The sequence below is a fragment of the Microtus pennsylvanicus genome, chromosome 6, assembly GCF_037038515.1.
Source record: "Microtus pennsylvanicus isolate mMicPen1 chromosome 6, mMicPen1.hap1, whole genome shotgun sequence".
In the NCBI taxonomy this organism is placed as follows: domain Eukaryota; kingdom Metazoa; phylum Chordata; class Mammalia; order Rodentia; family Cricetidae; genus Microtus; species Microtus pennsylvanicus.
Window position 1 is genome coordinate 64,081,275 of NC_134584.1, and position 19,886 is coordinate 64,101,160.

At 40.8% G+C, this 19,886-nt stretch overlaps 1 protein-coding gene across 2 annotated transcripts in view; it reads left to right on the top strand.

Moving 5' to 3' along the window:
* The first annotated feature begins 4,907 nt into the window (after positions 1 to 4,907).
* Rasa1 (RAS p21 protein activator 1) overlaps positions 4,908 to 19,886 on the top strand; it is a 71,156-nt gene continuing 56,177 nt past the window's right edge. For both annotated transcript variants that reach the window (XM_075976364.1, XM_075976365.1), the window contains exon 1: positions 4,908 to 5,553. In XM_075976364.1, coding sequence (XP_075832479.1) covers positions 5,042 to 5,553 — 512 coding nt within the window. In that variant the 5' untranslated portion in view covers positions 4,908 to 5,041. The remainder of the gene's footprint in view (positions 5,554 to 19,886) is intronic.

Here is a 19,886-nt window from a genome sequence, read left to right on the forward strand (position 1 = left end):
GCCCTTGTAAAACTTTTGACAGCTGATCCCCCGTGGCCTTGTTTGGCAGGGCTTTCCAAGCTTTGGTAGCCACAGTTGCCATCTGGAGATATACGGCAGGATCGAGCACAATTTGATTGGCCAAGTCAGCATAAGCTCCTGCTCCAGTCAGCATGTCTAGATTGTGCTGTGCCTGTCCCGCTTGCGCATTTAACCTAGCCGTTTGTAAGCAATTTTCTTGATATTCTCCCCTCCACAATAAGTAATCTCCTCCCAGTAATACTGCATGGCATAGCTGCTGCCAATAGCTAGGTGTAAGATTCAATGCCGCAAAAGACTCTACCATGGCAAGAGTAAACGTGGCCTGAGAGCCGTGTACTGCCATGGCCTCTTTCAATTGCTTCATCTCCTTAAAGCTCAAGGCCACATGTTGTCTCAGCACCTGTCCTGGATGGTTAGGATCAGGTACCTCTATAACCGGAGCAACTATGTGCCGGGGCCGGAAACAGACACCTCCTCTTCTTCCTGAGCCCTCTTCAGCCTCCCTGTCATCTGTCAGTCTCCCCCTCCTTCCCCAATCCTCATTAAAAGCAGGTGGGGCTGACAGCACACATAAGGAATCCTTTGCCTTACAGCGCTTCAGCCTTTTCCGAAGTTCCTTAATTTCCTGCATTAGCTGTGCTTCCTCATCAGATAAACTATTCTCTGCACTAGGGCTGAGGCTGCCTTCCCCATTTTCTGACTCGGAGGTTATTTGCAGACTTTGTTGCTAGCCTTAGTCCTGTACCGGATTCCAAAGTTCCCCCTGGTACCTCTGACATTTCCTTTTGGTCCCTATGTGACTCTGCCGATCCCATAGCCTGTGCCCCTTCAACATTATAGTTTCAAGACATGCTCCTAATTAGAAAATGTGCTCTGAGGAATCATAATGGATGTCAACAAATGCAGTGGGGGATATCAGGGCTAGTGGTAATAATGGCTTCTTCAGTGGAATCTTTTGCCATTAGACAAATATACACACCAATTGGGATAGCCGAGAATGTGCGTAGACACAAACCCACTTTGGAATTCCTAAAGATAGTTATAAGTAATTTATTACTTCTCACTTAGCTGTCCCATCAACATATTTTCACATATTTGTATAAGCACATTCAGGTTCTCTGCTATGCTCAATGACTGAGTCAGGATTACCTTTTTTTTTTATCTACTTAATATATGGAAGATACAGAAATAGTTAGGAGTGTATTATATTAATATCTGAGTTAATAATGAAATGAGAACAAATATATTGTAAACTTTCATTACCTCCTCATGAATGCCTTTTCCTAGGTTTTTATTATTTATCATTAAATACATTTACTAATACTAAATGACCCAAACAATTTTTGTAAAATCACAGGTATAATCAATTATTTTACCGAATGTAAAAACTGTTCTGCCATCCAGGACCTTTAATACTCTCTGTGAATTTAATTAAGACTGTTTACTTCCCTTTGTTACCTGATGTTAGTACACAAGTCCATACCTAACACCAGTTCCTGCAGAATGTTTGTCAGTTCCCTCTCCAAACAAATACTTTAGTGTTTAAGTAAAAATTGTTCTTCAATTTTTGACTCATGAAGCGTCAAGAACTTTAGGGACTTAACAAGAAAAAGAAGCCATAGAAGCACATGAAACAGGAAGTAGCAGGGGAAACATGAGCGAGGTAGAAAAGGAAAAAAGGCCAAAGGCGAAACTAAAGGAAGTAGGAACATTAAATAATTTTGGGCAAACTAAACGGTCACAAGACATAGAAGACATTAGAGATTTAAAAAGAGTAGGGGCTGGAAAGATGGCTTAGCAGTTGAAGGCATTGACTGCTCTTCTAGGGGACCTGGGTTCAGTTCCCAGCACCCATATGGTAGATAGCAACCATCTGCAACTCCAGGGTCTGAAGTCCTTTTCTGACCTCCATGGGAAAGACACAATGTCTTCTTCTAGACTCTGCAGATAACACGTGCACTTGGTACACAGTCATGCATGCAGGCAAAAAAAAAAAAAAAAAGGAAAGCACTCATGTATATAAACTGAAATATTCTAAAAGTGAGTTGCCTGGCACTGCAAATAGGAATAAATATATATTATACATTACTCTCTCACACACAAACACACAGTTTACAAATAGATATACTAATTACTGACTGCTAGTATGAAATTTATTTCCAAAGAGGTATGGTGATGTTTATTTATGCTTTTAAAGAATGAAGCTCTGTTAAAAGCTGTGAGCATATCCAGAACTGAGCTAGGGGAAAAAGTAGACAAATGGGTTGTTTCTACAGCAAAATTTTCTAGTTACATATATGTAAAAATAACTGGGAAAGATATGGAAGTGTGTAAGAGGAAGCAGACTGTATTAAATATTGATACTTGAGTGCTAAAGATTTTTCAGAAAAGGAGGAGGTAGGTTTGTGATTAGAGTAGAGAGCCAGACCTGGATTTTCAGGAAGATGCCATTTGAACATATACCAAGGAAGACGGTAAGGAGAGCTGGTCACAGATAACCCAAACCAGTTCACAGCCTAACTTCTATCTCCGAGGGTGGTGATAAGGTTTAGAGTTGGAGAAGTAGAATTTATGTGCCACAGGTTTTTAACCTCCGGCTTTGAAGAGAGTTGGTTTGTATTTGTGCTTCAGGCATTCAGTAGGCATAGGTGGGATTTTAGTTTATATTTAAAAGAAAATCTGTTCTAAGGAGCCCACTGTAAGAAGCAGTATTTCATTATTATTTCAATGATCATGGGTCTGATTCATTTTGTTCTCATTTGCAAACCAGTACCCACATCTTACCTATTCATCTAACCTTAGCAAACCAGTACCCACATCTTACCTATCCATCTAATGAATGACAAAGTGCCGCCTTAATAAGCATATTGCAGTATAGATAGAAGTTCTCAAATTTAAGGGTGTTAACAATCACTGGAAGGACTCATTTAAACACAAATGGTGCATTTTCCAATTCAGAAAGGCTAAGATGAAGTTTCTTACAAGTTATTATTGGTCAGAGTTCTACCTCAACCATTCCCTTAACTAACTTACCTTCACCTCCTCAGCTGACACACTGCAGAAGTGGCACACACCACTGTTTGTTGGATTGTTGCTAAAGACAGCATATACCGGAATACGCAGCCTGATGGTGGGGGTGTCCTGCACGTACATTGTCATTTCCTTTAATGGTACCCTCACCCCGTTTTCTCTGGTACCTCAACCTCTTGCCATCTTCAACAGGTTGGTTTGGTCAAACTTTCCAGAAAAAATATGATCAGTATTCAGCAGCATTCAACCTGGCATTCTCGAAAAGGTAGTACAGTCCATGAATCCTGAAGGACAAATTCCTAAAACAGATAATTTCAAATAATCAGAATGGCCTCTTTCTATGAATTTCTATGAACTATCTGCTCTCTATATCATCTAACTATATATTTGTGTGTGGCACACACCTTATATGAAAACATTTAGAACTTGCACCTGCACTGAATATGTACTATTTTTGCTCTTATTCCTCAACAATAATTACATAAAGGAATTTAGGTCATATTAAGTATCGAAAATTACCTATCAGTGATTTAACATGTGGGAAAATATGCACAAATTATCTAAGATACTAAATCATAATCATGTTCTGGAATTCACCAGAGCTCTGGAAGTTATCCCCATGGAACGCCAAAAGATAATACCTTGTGAGTGTGTGTATGAATTTATATACACACGTACATAAACAAAACTTTTCCTTTGGCTACATTAAAGGTGACATCGATCTGTGTTTGGTACTTTTGGAAAGTTCAGACTTTGATATGCCTTGCAGAATCTCGCATCCAAACTAGGACAAACTACATTTATGATTTGTTTTCTGTGGCACTTTTTCCCCCCCACACTTCTTTCCTATCTGTTGTGCAAACGTGTGTGAGAGAGACGGCCCGTAAAGGGAACTTAAGTATACAGTGGTAGCAGTCTGGCTCTGTTTCAACCTTCACAGTTTCCTCTGGCTCCTTTCACCATTTTTTTTTCTTGACTCCCAGATTCTAGGTTTGAATTATTTATATCATGCAACGAAAAGGAATAAGCTAGGACTCCTTTGACCTTCGTTGCCGATTGCACCGGTGGCTGAGACCATTTTTCTAAAAAGTTAGAAAGTAGGGAATGGACTTCCTGGCATCATCCTTTCCTTCCCTCTGCCTCCTCGTCCCTCCAGTCCCTCGGGCCTGGAGATTCTCGCCCCATTAACAAACAAAGCCGGGCGAGGTAAGCTCTCCGGGAGCCCCTTGGCGTGGAGGGACCGCGCCACGCGTCGCTCGCGGCTGGGTTGGCGAGCGTGCCACGCCTCCGAGCGCGCGCCCGCCGCTTCCTGCCCGGCTGCTTTTCCCTCGCCGCCCTCCTGCCGCGCGCCCGGAAGGCGCCTGCGCAGAGGCCTCGGGCTTCTGTTCCCCTCCCTTCCTCCCCGGCCCGCCCTCCTTTCTCTCTCTCACTCGGGTTTCGCTCCCGAGAGCTGCCCGGAGGCAGCCGTCGAGCCGGGTTCTGCGCGCCCGCCCCCTTCCTCCGCCCCTCCCAGCGCTCGGGTCTCCAGCCGGCGGAGATGAGGCTGCGGCGGCCGCGGCTCCGGCAGCCCCGGCGGTGGCTGCGGTGGGGGCGGCCGGAACCCGGGCCTTGAGGCGCGGCGGCGGCGGAGGAGGCAGCGCTGCCCCGGCCGCTGCACGGGCTCCCCTTCCTCTTTAGCGCAGTCAGGAAGTTTGGCGCCCTGTGCAGTGCATGTGTGCGCGTGAGTGTGGGTGTGCGCGGCCAGCTCGGGTAGCGTTTCTTCAGGCGCTGGGCTTTTTTGCCCGCGTCGCTTCCCGTAAGCCAGCCGCCGCTGAGCTTGGGCTGTGGCCGGAGGAGGGGGCGCGGCGGCGGGCGCTCTCCTTTTGTTGTTGTTTCCTCTGCTTGGAAAGCTGCAAGGGGACGCGCCTGGGTGGGGCGGCTCGCAGCCCGGGCCTGCTGGCCCCCGGGGCTCCCGGGCGGCCGGGGTAGCTAGAGGAGAGCGGGCTTCAACATGATGGCGGCTGAGGCCGGCAGTGAGGAAGGCGGCCCGGCCACCGCGGGGGCCGGAGGAGGTGCGGCCGCGGGCTCCAGCGCCTACCCGGCGGCTTGCCGGGTGAAGTTGCCCGCGGTCCTGCCGGTGGCCGCGGCCCCCTGCCCAGGCCTGGCGGACACCGACCTGGCTGCGGCCCTGGGCGGTGGAGCCGCGTTGGGGTCCGGGTTCCTTGGGACGGGGCCAGTGGCGGGTGTCCTGGGGGGCGCCGCGCTGCCCGGCGGTGCTGCTGCTGGCGTGGTGGGTGCTGCTGCTGCCGGACCTGCCGGAGATGTTGCTTTCACCAAGGGGACTCTGTCTTTGGCTGCTGAGACCCTCGGGCCGGGTGGCGGGTTCCCTCCTCTGCCGCCGCCTCCTCTGCTGCCCCCTTTGGGCTCCGGCCTGGGGACGGTGGATGAAGGTGACTCCCTGGATGGACCAGAATATGAGGAGGAAGAGGTGGCCATACCGCTGACCGCACCTCCAACTAACCAGTAAGTCAGAAATGCTGTTGAGGAATTGTGGAAGCTGGCTCCATGAAAGAGATGGGCAAGAAGGAACAAAACATACCATGCTCCTGCGGGTGTAATTTGTTTAAAAAGTTTTGAAGTTTCAGGTTCCATATATAGGGATTTAATTTGATCAGTCATCTTCCCTACAGGCACTGTCCCAGGCCTCCTCGTGTATTTATTGCTCTTCTGGGACGACGTAAACTTTTAAGATGGGAAGCTGGGGAAACTGTATCCAGTGAGAACCGGATATGGTTCGGCCCCTTCCTAATTGAGATAGTGGCCGGTCTTCAGCAGATCTTGGCACTATAAAGGCAGCCACCGTCCATGCTAACTCCCATGCTCCTTGCTCAAGCTAGATTTTAGTGGGAACCGTGTTTAAATGGTATTGCATAAATGGAAGCTGGAAATTCAGTAGTCAGAATGCTTTGATTTTGCTGCAGTTGCAAGTCCCTATTTACCGTCTATGATTCAGAAAAAAGACCAGATCCCTTTGGAAAGCTGCAGAGTATGGAAAGAAGTTCTGTGAATTACAGGTGCAATTAAGGGTGCACATACTGAACACTAACTGGTTCCTTCAGATTATTTGTTAGCATTCGTGTAATACTTCTGTACTGAGACAGTATAAAAATGTTAAAATAAAAACAAATTAATATTGCTCTCAGCACGTTGGTAGTGGTTGATACGGTATTTGGAAATTAATTTTAATAGTTTATTGTGACATAATCAGGACACGTGGCTTTCCCCTTTAAGTTAGACTTGTCTCTTTAATGTGTTCTTTTCATAAGTGAAATGGGTATGCATTTGTAAATGTAGGTTGATCTCGATGGGAAGATGTTGAAATGCCAAGTGGCAATAATTGGCAAAACGTGTTATAGAGCCTTCGAGTCTGTCATAATTGGCCTTTAGAATTTCAACAACATTGGTGAATATTAGGGAAAAAGATTTGGTTCATATACTGACACTTTCTGAACACTTCAGAAGTTTTCTTTGGGAGGGTCAACTTCTTAAGAGGCTTAAGAAATATCTTTAAAAGAATCAGGGAAACATTTTGTAAATGCTAATCCACTTTTGATTTAAGCTACATTTTCTGCTCCTTTAATGGGTGTTGTGATTGGGAAATGAAAGAATGCTTGGTGTTTGTTGTGTCTGCAAACTTCCCACCTATGGTGAAATTCAGCACAAAGTGTAAGCTCTCTTTCTGATTTTATTCTAATTTGTGTCTTTGTATTGCAGTCTGTCCCAGGAATGTTCTGAAAGTGTTAGAAAATTTGCAGCATTGTGTATAATATACCTTTTTGCCAAATTAATTATGTTTTTATAATAATAAAATACAGTTTTTAATACTGAAAGAATGTGGTTCTGCACCATTTTTGTAATTGAATTAATTTAGGCATATTTAGAATCTTTTTGGTTTTTTTGGAGACACAGTTTCTCTGTGCAACAGCATTAGCTGTCCTGAACTAGCTCTTTAGATCAGGCTACACTGGAACTCAGAGATCTGCCTGCCTCTGCCTCACTCTTTTTAAAAGGCATTTGAAGCTTTAGCTATTTTTAATTTATGAGTGTTTGCCTACATGTATGTATGTGCATAGTGACAATATCCAGTGACCGAGGCCAGAAGAGGGAGGGCATGAGAGTCCCTGGAACTGGAGTTACAGAGGGTTGCTGCTCTGTGGGTGGCGGGAACCGAACACTGCTCCTCTGCAGGAACAGCAAGTGCTTTGAGCTGCCGAGCCATCTCTCCCGCAGTATATTATTCTTAAATTATTTCCAGTGGATTCATTTATTTTATTTTGTTCTTTAAGACAGGCTGTCTTCCTAGCGTAGGATGGTTTGGAACTCGCCACGTTGTCCACGCTACCCTTGATTTGTGGTGATCGATCCCTCTAGGCTTTTAAAGAGGAATTTAAACTTGAGAGCAAAGTTGAATGGAAAAATACAAATTCTCACACTAAATTTCTAAGACCAAGTGTGATTATTTGGGGGAAAATTTTGTTTGTGGAAAGTTTATTAGTGATTTTCATTATTTTAAAATATATTTAGAAAGAAACATAAAATTTGACCAAGTTGTTCATATTCTAAAAAGTCTTCTATACTTCTCATATTTTTACATATATATCTTTGTTATTTTTGAGATTGTAATTTAATTACAAATAACATTAATTTCTCCCTCCCCATTCCTCCCTCCAAACCCTCCCATATATATCTCCCTGACAGCCTTCAAATTTATAGTCTCTTTTCATTATTACTGCATGCATGTAGATATTTGTATGTACATATATATTTCTTGATATAACCTGTTGAGTCATATTTAACTTTCATAATTTTTTTGGTGCTGGGAATCAAACTCAGAGCTTTCCAGTTGTTAGATAAGTTTTCTACTACCATGCTGTATGTCTCCCTCTGCAAATTTTCTAGTATGGTTTTAAAATTTACCACTGATTATACAAATTCACTCCTTTCTTTTTAAAATAAGATTTATTCTTGATGTCACAATCTGAAGTGGATTGTAGGGAAGCTAAACTCCATGCGGTGTTCAGGGAACTCAGTTTCCTCTGTCTAGTGCAGTGGTTTTCTTGGAGTCAAACCACCCTTTCATGGGATGATTCTTAACAGTATCAAAGTTACAGCTAGGAAGTTGCAACAAAAATTTTAGGTTGGGGGTCACCACAACAAAAGGAATTGTTTTAAAGGGTTGCATTGTTAGGAAGATTGAGAACCACTGTACTAATGGTTCCGTCATCTTCTTTTCTATTTGATGTGTGTGTATGAATGTGTGAGTGTGGTACACACATGTGATGATGTTTGCTCACGATGTGTGAATGTTCATGCCTGTGTGTATGGTACAAAAAAATAAGACTGTCAGGTGTTCTCTTGACACTTTTCATCTTGTTCCTTTGAAGCCAGGTCTCCCTAAACCTTGAGATCTGATTCATTTTGGCTAGGCCAGCAGCCAGCACATATTGTATTCCAATAAATAAATAATTTTGCCAAATAACTATAATTTTCTTATCATAAAAGAAAATTCTTACTAATTCTTTTGGAATAGGGATACCCTTATTGGTAGCAGGTGATTAATGTTTTGTTAAATCAAAGATCTCAAAATGTTGCCCAAGATGAGGTTGAATTTTTGGTCTCAAGTGATCATTCTGTTTGAGGATCCTGAGTAGCTGGTATTATAGGGATGGCCATGTCACTGGTTCAGAAAACTATTTTACTTAATTTTTTATTTATTTACTTATTTGAGACAAACTCTTACAATGTGCCGCAGCTTGGTCTTTAGAACTCTGTCTTGAATATTGGGATAATAGGTGTGCTGTCTTTTGAGCTCAAGTGCTGCTTTAAGACAAGGCTTAAACTTTTTCCACTCCTGACCCTTTTTGCCCATTTTTGTTACAAAGGTGTCAAATACACAAGCATATAAATCAAACAGTTACTGATAATTACTCATAAAGAAAATGTATTTTCAACAGTTTTTCTATTATATAATTTATTAAAGACAAATTGCAAATTAAAATAGATATTTTTGTCTAAGGAATTAAGTCTTGACTAAATATTTGATACTGGTTTATAGTTGTCAATGGTGAGAATGTTTTTCGTGGGAGAGTCAAGATAGGAAAAAAGGCAAATGCAAGTTGCATCCATAAGAATAAAATGATAAATTGCCTTTCAGCTAGAAACAGTTTTTAGTTACTGTTGTCTGATGTGATACTGCACATCAGTGCAGGTTGTGGTGTGGTGTTTGAATGTGTAGATACTTGCAGGTGTAGTGCCGTGGAATCACGTGCAGTGTGTTTTGTTTCAGAGGAAGTTAAAAATAGTTGTTAGAACAGCTTAATGATTATCTTTTTAAAATGTCTTCACACTTTCAGCAGGATTTGAGGCATTTAGGTGATTGTATTTTTTTTTAATGAGTTAATAAAAGAACACGGGGGAAATAGATGAGGTATTGTTGAGGGAAATAAGATAAAAAAATTAGCCTATAGAGATGTGTTGGTAACCTTTTCAGATTCATAGTATAGTTGTTTGAGGAATTAAAATACTGAAAGTAAATGGAAGAATGGCATTGAAATTTCTTAACATAATCTGGTTGGAAAGTTTGATGCTTACTTTGTAGTGTTGATGGTTGCTATTGTATTCATGATACAATAATCATTAATGACAGAGGGAACCCTGTCAGGCGTAGAAACAAAATTCTGAGTAGCATCTTAGGTTCACATAACTGCGTAATGGTAGATCTGAGATGGAATCCTGTCTCATAAATTTTCAGATTTATTTATATGCAAAAAATTTTCATAACTGTTGGCTTTATTTTGTTTTTGAGGGGTAGCAAGGCAAAGTCTTAGTACCCCAGATTTACTAATCATTTGCTCATGCATGTGCACGCACACATACGCACACCCCTCCACTCCCCACATACATATATACACGCACACACATACACACAAGCCATTCATTCCTTCCACGTTTCTTGCTATGTAGCTCAGCTTCCTTGGCCTAGAACTCATTATTTCTCTTGCTTCTCCTGAGTGCTGGGATTCATTGTGTGTGCTGTCATGCCCAGCTTACAGATTTTGTTACTTATTTTTTATAACTATACAATGAAAGTTGATGCCACACTAATATGTATAATTGGGAAAACTTGAGTGATGGAGAAAATACAGATTATTTTTTATCCAAAATACGTGGGGCAAGTATTTGAAGTTTCAATTTGTCAAATTCTGGAATATATGTGTACATTTTATCAATCCAGCTGGATATGCTGACTTTGAATCCACTTAAAAATTTGGTATTTAGATTAGGAATACTCAGTCTGTACTTCGTAATAGAACTTTTTCGTCAGAACTGCTGATTCTCCAATAATGACACAGACTTACTATTTATGAAAACTTGGCCGATAGCTTAGGCTTGTTTCTAACTAGTTCTTATAACATAAATTAACCCAATTTTATTAATTTCCTTTTTGCCTTTGTGCCTTTATTATGCCATCTCTATAGTGTCCATCCTGCTCAATCTGTACCTCATAGTGTCTCTGCCCTGCCTCCCAGCATCCTTTGGGCCTGGAAATCCAGCCTAATGACTGGCTGTCTAGCTTTTTACTAAACCAGTCAGAGTGACATCTTCACAGTGTACAAAAAGATTATTCTACAACAGTACTTTGCTTGTTTTTCTTTGTATTGTCTCGATCTATGATAGAGAACACACATACACACATATGCACTATGTAAAAATAATACCTCAAGGCTATCTATCATTGCTGTTGTTGTTCTGAGTTGAATTATGTCCCTGCCAGTGTTCATCTTGAAGCCCTCACCTGTGGCGTGGCTATATTTGCAGGTAGTGCCTTTAAAGTGGTAATTATATTAAACAAGTTCATAAATAGCATGGTTCACAAATTTAGCGGCACTGCTGTCTTTTAGGAGAGATGCTGGGAGTGTGCACATACAGAGGATATCATGGCACGATAATGAAAAGTTCACCATCTGGTGCAAAGGAGAAAAGCCAGCCTTATTATACCCTGGTCTTTTAATTTCTAGCTTCTAGAATAGTGAAACAGTAGTTACTGTTGTTCAGGCCGCTTAGACTGTACTATTCTTGTTTGTTATTTTTTTTTATGGCAGCCTGAATTAAAACGTGGTTAATTTGAGTTAATATTAAAAATTTGAGTTGGATAATTTTTTGGAGGTGATTAAACAAACGTTACTTTGAGAAGATTTGTCATTTTATTCCCTTCCATCTCTGTAGGAAAGAAAAGCTTGTGTTAGTTTACGCTTTTTCTTTGTCAATAACATTTCTCTTTTGGCTATATCTGTGTTGACAAGGTAAGGCACATTCAGATGGAAATACATTTAAATTCATGTCTGTAATTGTATGAAAAGAACCTTCACATGATTATGATAGGTATTGAAAATTGTATGGATGGAATTTTCTGATGTGTTTTAAGTTTTGATTTTTTTTTTTTGAGACAAGGTTTCTCTGTAGCTTTGGTGCCTGTCCTGGAACTAGCTCTTGTAGACCAGGCTGGCCTCGAACTCCCAGAGATCCACCTGCCTCTGCCTCCTGAGTGCTGATAAAAGGCATGCGCCACTGCCGCCTGGCTGAATAAATTTTTATTACAGTATTTTCATCTTTTAGAATTTCATACATGCATACAATGTATTTTGATGACTTCCACTCCTCCCCTTAACTACTCCTACATCCTCCTCACCTTCCTTTAGCCTCTTACCCCACTCCCCACACAACTCACTGAGTTTGATTTGTGATGCCCATATATTCATGAATGCGAGATCATCCGTTGGAACATGGTTGACATACCAGGGACAGCACCCTTAAAGAGAATGGACCCTTCCTTCACTAGCAGCTGTCAACTGTCAGGAGTTACTTGGGTGGGTACTTCTCTACCAGATCGTTGACTGGCCTGATGATCCTACGCAGGCCACCAGCCACAGCTGCCTGAGTTCATGAGCGCAGTAGTTCTGGTGTGTCCAGAAGAGAACCATTTTGCCCCAGTCTTCTCCTGATCTGTTTTTTTTTATGCTTTATTCTGAGATATTCCCTGAGCCTTGGGAGATTTGTGATGATTTGTGATGAGATTTTGGGTTAATTGCTGAGTACTTCATGGCCAGATATTCTCTGTGTGTGGACCAGTTGTGAGTTTCTGCATTACTGCTCTCCACTGCACATAGAAATTCCTTGGATGACATCTAAGAGCGGGACTTACCTGGGTATGAATACATATATTTTTCTAATTAAAAATTTTCCCGTTTTTGTGTGGATGTATGCATCATGTATGGGTGTACACACCACTGCATATGTATAGAGATCAGAGGGCAACTTGTGGGAGTTGCTTCTCTCCTTCCACCATGTGAGCTCTGGGGATCAAACTTAGGTCAGCAGGCTTGGTGGCAGGTGTCTTTCTTTATGGCTGTGTCATTTTATCATCCTCAACCTTCTTTTAACATCCTTGTTCTCTAGTGCATCTGTCTCAAACTAAAGAAAAGTGATTCTTCTTAACACTTGAATTTTTTTGTGAGTGTAATTTATTAGACTGGGCTCATGATCAAGAATCTTGTATAATAGAACCATATCTGTTCTTTGTCTTGTACTGTGAGATGTTGATTTTTCAGTTTTTAAGATAACATTTCTCTTGAAGTGATTGAACATTTAGCATGACACTAAGAAAGCAATTATAGTTCCAGGTGTGGTGGTGCATACCTTTAATCCGAGCACTCAGGAAGCAGAGGCTGACAGTCTCTGAGTTTGAGGCCAGTATGGTGTGTATAGTGACTTCTAGCACAGCCAGAGATACTTAGTGAGATCCTGTATCAAAAAAACAAACCAAACCAAAACAGCAGCAACAACAACGAAAAAGAGCACTTTTTAAATCAGTTTTATTATTATTATTTTGGTTCCATGCTTTTAAAAATGAATTTTTTGTTTTTGGAGATTATGATAAAATGGTATTATTTTTCACCTTCCCTTTCCTCCTTCCAAACCCATTCATATACCCCCTTACACTCTTTCAAATTCATGGCCCTTTATTCTCCCACCTGTTGTTATATAAAATACATATATATATCTAAATACACAAATGTGGCTTGCTCAGTTTGTGTAATGTTTGTATGCTTGCAAAATTGGTTGTTTGGTATAGGATGGCAATTGGTATGCACTTCCATTTAGGAAGGTTTGTTTTCTCCCTCCCAACATTCCATAGTTGCCTGTGTTTTCTATAGGGTTGAGGCCTCTTGGGCTTTCCCCCATCCACATTAGCGTGTGTGTTCTTGCCCTTGTTCAGCTCAGGTTTAGGCGGTTATTTTGGTGGAACTATAGGTGTAGCTTCTGACATTCCTAGAAGGCACAATCCCACAGCAAAGTCTCTGATGCTCTGACTTACAGTTTTAGCAGTGTTCCTTGAGCCTCAGGTTCAGGAGATGTTTCGTAGATGTGTATATACATTGGACCTGGGCTCCACAACTTTCCGCCTTGAATGGTTTATGGTTTTCTGTAATGATCTTTGTCTGTTGCAAAGAGAGATTTCCTTGATGAGGTGGTGAGAACTACACCTGCCTGTGGGAATAAGGACAGGACAAATACCTAGAATGTAGATGGGAATTGTGTTGGTTTAGTAAAGTGGATTTTGTAGGTTCTTCTCTAAGATCATGACTTCAGTAACCCTGGGGAGTTGGCTAGGTTTCAAGTACCAGGCATGATTACTCTGTTGCTGAATGGGTCTTAAGGCCTATTAGAGAGCTGCTGGTTACCCCAAGGTATACATGCTACTACTGTAGCCTTAAGATTATTGTGCCATTCTGGTCACTGCTATGGTTCATAGGTATCATAGCTGGGTAGGTCTGTTGGTTGCTTCCCTTCTTTGGAAGCTGCATGGTGCTTTTTTGTACCATGAAAGGTAGTCCTCAGGGAGGAGGCATTTCAGGTCAGGGTGTCTTCAGCTGCAGAGGCCATACCTCTGAGAGGCAAACTGGCCATAGCAATAGCCTGTGATGTTTTGGGAGTTTTTTGGACAACTCTGACCAATAACTCAAAAGAGGTAGGTCTTGACACACTCTCAGCCCAGGAGAGACTGTATATTTATACTTCTACACAGACTTATGTGCATTATAGGCTGCTCCTCTCTTCTTACCTAGATAGTAAATAGTATGGTTTCTTACAACTTCTCTCTTTTTACCTAGATAGTAAATAGTATGGTTTCTTATAACTTTTCACAGATCCTTACTGTTATTTTTCCCTCCCCTCCTCCTCCTGTATTTATCTCCCTGCCCCCTCCCTAATCGAAGATTACTTCCACCTCCCGTTTCCCAATCAGATCACGTGTACTCTACTTTTCTTCTTTTCTATTGCTCCCCAGCATGTCAGTGGTCCCTTTTCCTTACTTGGTTTTTTTAGTTACTTTAGGCTGTATACTCACATCTGACCATTTGGCTCTAGAAGCCTCTAATAAGAGAGAACATGGACCTTAGCCTTGGTGGATCTGGGTTACCTCACCCAGTATAATCTTTTCTAGTTCTATCCATTTACCTGCAAAGTTTATGATTTATTTTTTCATTTCAGCCACATAGTATTCCATAGCATATGTGCACCACATTTTCATTATCCATTTTCAGTTGTAGAACATTTAGGTTCTTTTTATTTCCTGGTTATTGTGACTAGAGCAGCAGTGAACATAACTGAGCGAGTATCTGTGGACTGTGAAGACTAGTCCTTTGAGCATATTCCAAGGAGTTGGCTGGGACTTATGGTAGGCTTATTTTTAGCTTTTTGAGGATTATCCACACTGATTTCCAGTGTCTGGACGAGTCTGCAGTCCCACCGACAGTAAAGGAGGTTAGCTTTTCCTCACATCTCCAGCTTTTGTTGTCACTTGTTTTGCTGACTTTGCCAATTTAACTGGGATTAGATGAACTATCAAAGTTTTAATTTTCATTTCCCTAATTACTAGCAATGAATATTTTAAAAGATATTTCTTAGTCATTTTGTTTTCTGCCTTTGAACATTCTTTGTTTAGATCCCAGGGCCAATCTTTGAATGGCTCTTTTTTTTTTTTTTTTTTTTTTTTTTGAGACAAGGTTTCTCTGTGTAGCTTTGGAGCTTGTCCTGAGTCCTGGAACTAGCTCTTGTAGACCAGGCTGACCTCGAACTCACAGAGATCTGCCTGCCTCTGTCTCCAGAGTGCTGAAATTAAAGGCATGTGCCACCACCGCATGGCTTTCTTTTGTTTTTTGAGTTCTTTATGTATTTTGGATATTAATCCACTGTCAGATGAATAGCTGGCAAAAATTCTCTCAAGTTCTGTGGGCTTTCTTGTCACACAGTTGATTGTTTAGCTGTGCAGAATCTTTTTGTTTCATGTTAATTGTTGGCCTTAATTTTTGGGAATAAAGGCCTAGTCAGGAAAGTCTTTTCTACACTTGTATCATATAGGGTACTGCTTATGTTTTCTTGTAGCTGTTTCAGGGGTTCAGATTTCAAGTTTAGGTCTTTGATCTTTCTGGAGTTAGTTTTTACAGATACAGGTTGTGTTGAGTGGTTTTATGTCAACTTGATACACGTTAAAGTCATTTGGGAGCGGGGACCCGCAATTAAGAAACTGGCACCATAAGATGAGGCAGTAGACAAGCCTATAGGGCATTTTCATAATTAGTGATTGATAGGGGAAGTCCCCAGTCCACTGTGGTGGGTGCCAGTTGTCCGGCAGTGGTCCTGGTTTCTATTAGAACGAAGGCTGGGTAAGCTATGAGGAACAAACCAGTAAGCTACACTATTCGGTGTGACCTGTGTATCAGCTTCTGCTTCTAGGTTCCTGTCCTGTTTGAATTCCTGTCCTGACTTCCCTCAGTGATGACTGCTGTAGAAGTGTGAGCTAAATAACCTCTTTTCCTCCCCAACTAGCTTTGGTTGTGGTGTTTCACCATAGCAATGCAATAGTAATTCTTAAAACACAGGTCTAATTTCATTCTTCTGCACATGGACTTCCAGTTGTCCCAGCATTTTTTGTTGAAGATGCTTTCGTTTTTCCAGTGTCTTTGTCAAATGTCAGTGGCTGAAATTATGTGTGCCCATGTTGGAACTTTGATTTTGTTCCATTGGTCTACATGTCTGTTTTTTTTTTGTTTGTTTTTGCTAGTACTCTGTGTGTGTGTACATATATACATGCATACATAATACATATACGTGTGTATATATAATATTATTGCTGTGTCTATGTGATATTTTAGGGTCTGGAATTATAATTATTTTGCTCTTTTTGCTCAGCTTTGTCTTGGCTGTTTAGGATCTTTTGTAGTTCCATATAAATTTTATAATAGTTTTTTTCTTCTATATCTGTGAAGAATGAGATGAGGATTTTAATTGAGATTGCATTGAATCTGTAAATACCTTTTGAGAAGGTTATTTTTACAGTTTTAATTCTAAATCCATAAGCATTGGTTATCTTTCCATTTTTATTGTCTTTCTCATCTCCTTCGGAGCTTTAAAGTATGATTGTAGAGGTTTTCCTTGGCTAGGTGTACTCCTAGGTGTTTCATTTTCCTCAAGGCTGTTGGAATGGTCATGTGTCCATGTCCTCCTCGTATGTGTTTGTTGTTGGTGGCAAGAAGAGCTCTTGATTTTGTAAGTTGATCCTATCCTGCCACACTGTGAATTTACTTTCAGTGTCCAGATTTTTCTAGTAGAATTTTTGGGATCTCTAATGTATAGTATCATGCCATCTGTAAATAGGAATGCTTTGACTTCTTTATTTGTATTCCTGTAATTTCCATTTGTTGCCTTACTGCTCCAGCTAATACTTCAAACACAATATTAACAAGGAGTGGGGAATGGACATCCTATCTTATTTTTAACTTTCGGTGGGATTGCTTCAAGCTTTTCTCTGTTTAGGAATATATTGGCTCTAGGCTTCCCATGTATAGCTATTATTACATCGGGGTGTGTTTTCTTTAGTTCTACATTCTCTAGAATTTTTATAGTGGCATGTTGGATTTTCTCAAAGACCCTTTCTATAGCTATTGAGATGATCATGTGCTTTTTTGCCTTTACGTCCATTTTTGTGGTGTATTACATATTTTGACTTGTATATGTTGAACTCTCTATTAAAGGGATAAAAGCTTAATTTGGTCATGGTGTATATCTGTATTCTGTTTGCAGGTATTTTGTTGAGCATTTTTGAGTCCATGTTCATAAGTGATACTGGCCTGCAGATCTTTTCTTTCCTCCTCTCCTCTCCTCTCCTCTCCTCTCCTCTCCTCTCCTCTCCTCTCCTCTCCTCTCCTCTCCTCTCCTCTCCTCTCCTCTCCTCTCCCCTCCCCTCCCCTCCCCTCCCCTCCCCTCCCCTCCCCTCCCCTCCCCTCTTCTCCCCTCCCCTCCCCCCCTCTCCTTTCTTGTGTCTTTACATGGTTTTGATATTAAACACTGGCTTCATAGAAAAAGATTGGTTGTGTATCTGCTGCTTCTTTTTTCTTTTCTTTTTCGAATACTTGAAGAATCAAGAAGTCTACTAGAATTCTATGAATCAGTGTGGTCCTGGATTATTATTATTTTGCTGGAAGCCTTTTTTATTATTATTTGAATCTCTTCATTGCTATGAGTCTTTTTATTTGTTGACTTCTTGGTTTAATTTGGTGATTTGATTGAGTCTATTATTACAGGTTTTCTAGCTTAATGAAATACGGGTACAGGGTTTTAAAGTGTTTATAATATTCCGAATTTCTCTGTTTTTCTGTTAATTTATGATTCTTTTAATGTGGCACCAAAGGGCTCTCAGTCTTTATCTTCTCAACAAACCTTGCCTTAGGTTCATTCATTCTTTGTATTGTTTTTTTCTTTCTTTCTATTTCATTAATTTTTGCTCTGAATTTCTATTATTTCTTGCCATGTACTGGGTTTTTATTTGGTTGGTTTTTGTTTTTCCAAATTTTTGAGTTTGTACCTTTAAGTCACTTATTTGTGCTTGTTCTGATTTTTTTAAATGTAGATGCCTATAGGGCTATACTTTTCCTTCAAAGGAATGCTTTCAGTATGTCCCAGAGATTTTGTTGTGTTTTCATTTTCATTTAGTTCCAAGAAGCTTTTTTTTATTTCTTTCTTGATGTCTTCTTTGACCTACTCATTATTCATTAATGAACTATTTACTCGCCATGAGTTTATTTCCTAGAGTTTTTTAGTGTATGTTGTCAATTTTGTTTATTACATTTTCCTTAGAGAACATACATGGGGCTGTTTCAGTTATAAAAATTTGCCTTGTGTCCAGGGTATTGTCTGTTATAGAGAAGCTTCTGTGTGTTGCTGAGAATGTGTGTTCTTCAGTGTTTTGAGTAGAATATTTTGTAGATATCAATCAGTTAAGTCCATTTGAGATGATGTCATCTGTTTAAATGTCATCATAACTTTTTTGTCCAGGTGGCCTGTCTATTGGAGAAAGTAAGCTATTGAACCTACTATTAATAAATTGATGCTAATCTATATCTCTACATTCTTTTTTAATTAATTTTTAAAAAACAATCTTTTCTCATTTTACATACCTATCCCAGTTCCCACTCCCTCTCCTGCTCCCACATTCCCCTCCACCCCACCGTCAGTCGTCCATTCCTCAGAGGCTTCCCATGGGGGTAATCAAAGCCTGACACATCACTTTGAGGCAGGACCAAGGCCCTACCCCCTATATTTAGGTGGAACAAGGTATCCCTCCACAAAGAATGGCCTCCAAAAAGCCAGTTCAAGCACTAGGGATAAATCCTGGTCCCACTAACAGTGGCCTCATAGACTGTCCAAGCTACACAACTGTCACTCATATTCAGAGGACCTAGTTTGGTACTGTGCAGGTTCCCAGTTGTCAGTCCCAAGTCATTGAGCTCTCACTAGCTCAGGTCAACTGTTTTTGTGGGCATCCCCATCATGGTCTTGATGGCTTTGCTCATGTTATTGCTCCTCTCTCTCTTCAGCTGGTCTCCAGAAGCTCAGCCCAGTGCTCATCTGTGGATCTCTGCATCTGCTTCCATCAGTTGCTAGTTGAAGGTTCTATGATGACAATTAAAATAGTCATCAATCAGATTGGGTGGGGGCAGTTCAGTCACTATGTCTTTAAATTCAGTGCTTGCCTGCCTTCCTGCCTGCCTGCCTGCCTGCCTGCCTGCCTGCCTGCCTGCCTGCCTGCCTTCCTTCCTTCCTTCCTTCCTTCCTTCCTTCCTTCCTTCCTTCCTTCCTTCCTTCCTTCCTTCCTTCCTTCCTTCCTTCCTTCTGTGTATGCATGTGTGTGTGTGAAATCGGGTGTCCCAGAGTTTGGTGCATATATGTTTAGGATAGTAATGTATTGCCTAATTGTTATTTTGATTAGAATACAGTGTTTCCCCTTTATCTCTCTGATTGGTTTTAGAATGAAGTCTATTTGTCAGCTATTAGGATAGAAATATCTGCATGTTTCCTGGTCCCATTCTAGGTTGGTGTCTATCTTTAAAACTAAGTTGTGTTTCTTGTAGATGACAGATAGGTGGATTTTTTTTTTTTTTGGTCCATTCAGTCAGCATGTGTCTTTTGCTTGGGGAATTGAGGCCATTGCTATTTACCGTTATCGAAATGTGTGTGTTACTTGTGGTTATCCTGTTGTTGGTTTTTGATTCTCATTTTGGTTCTCATTGGTACTTTGTATTTTTGTAATTAGAGGTACTTTTCCCCACATTCTCTTGCCTATGCTCATTCCTCTCTTCAGCCCCAAATATTGTCGTCTGTATTTCTCTTTAAGTTTGGTTTGTCTGATATAAATTGTTTCAGGTTGACTGCATGTATTATGGAATGTTTTTTTTTGT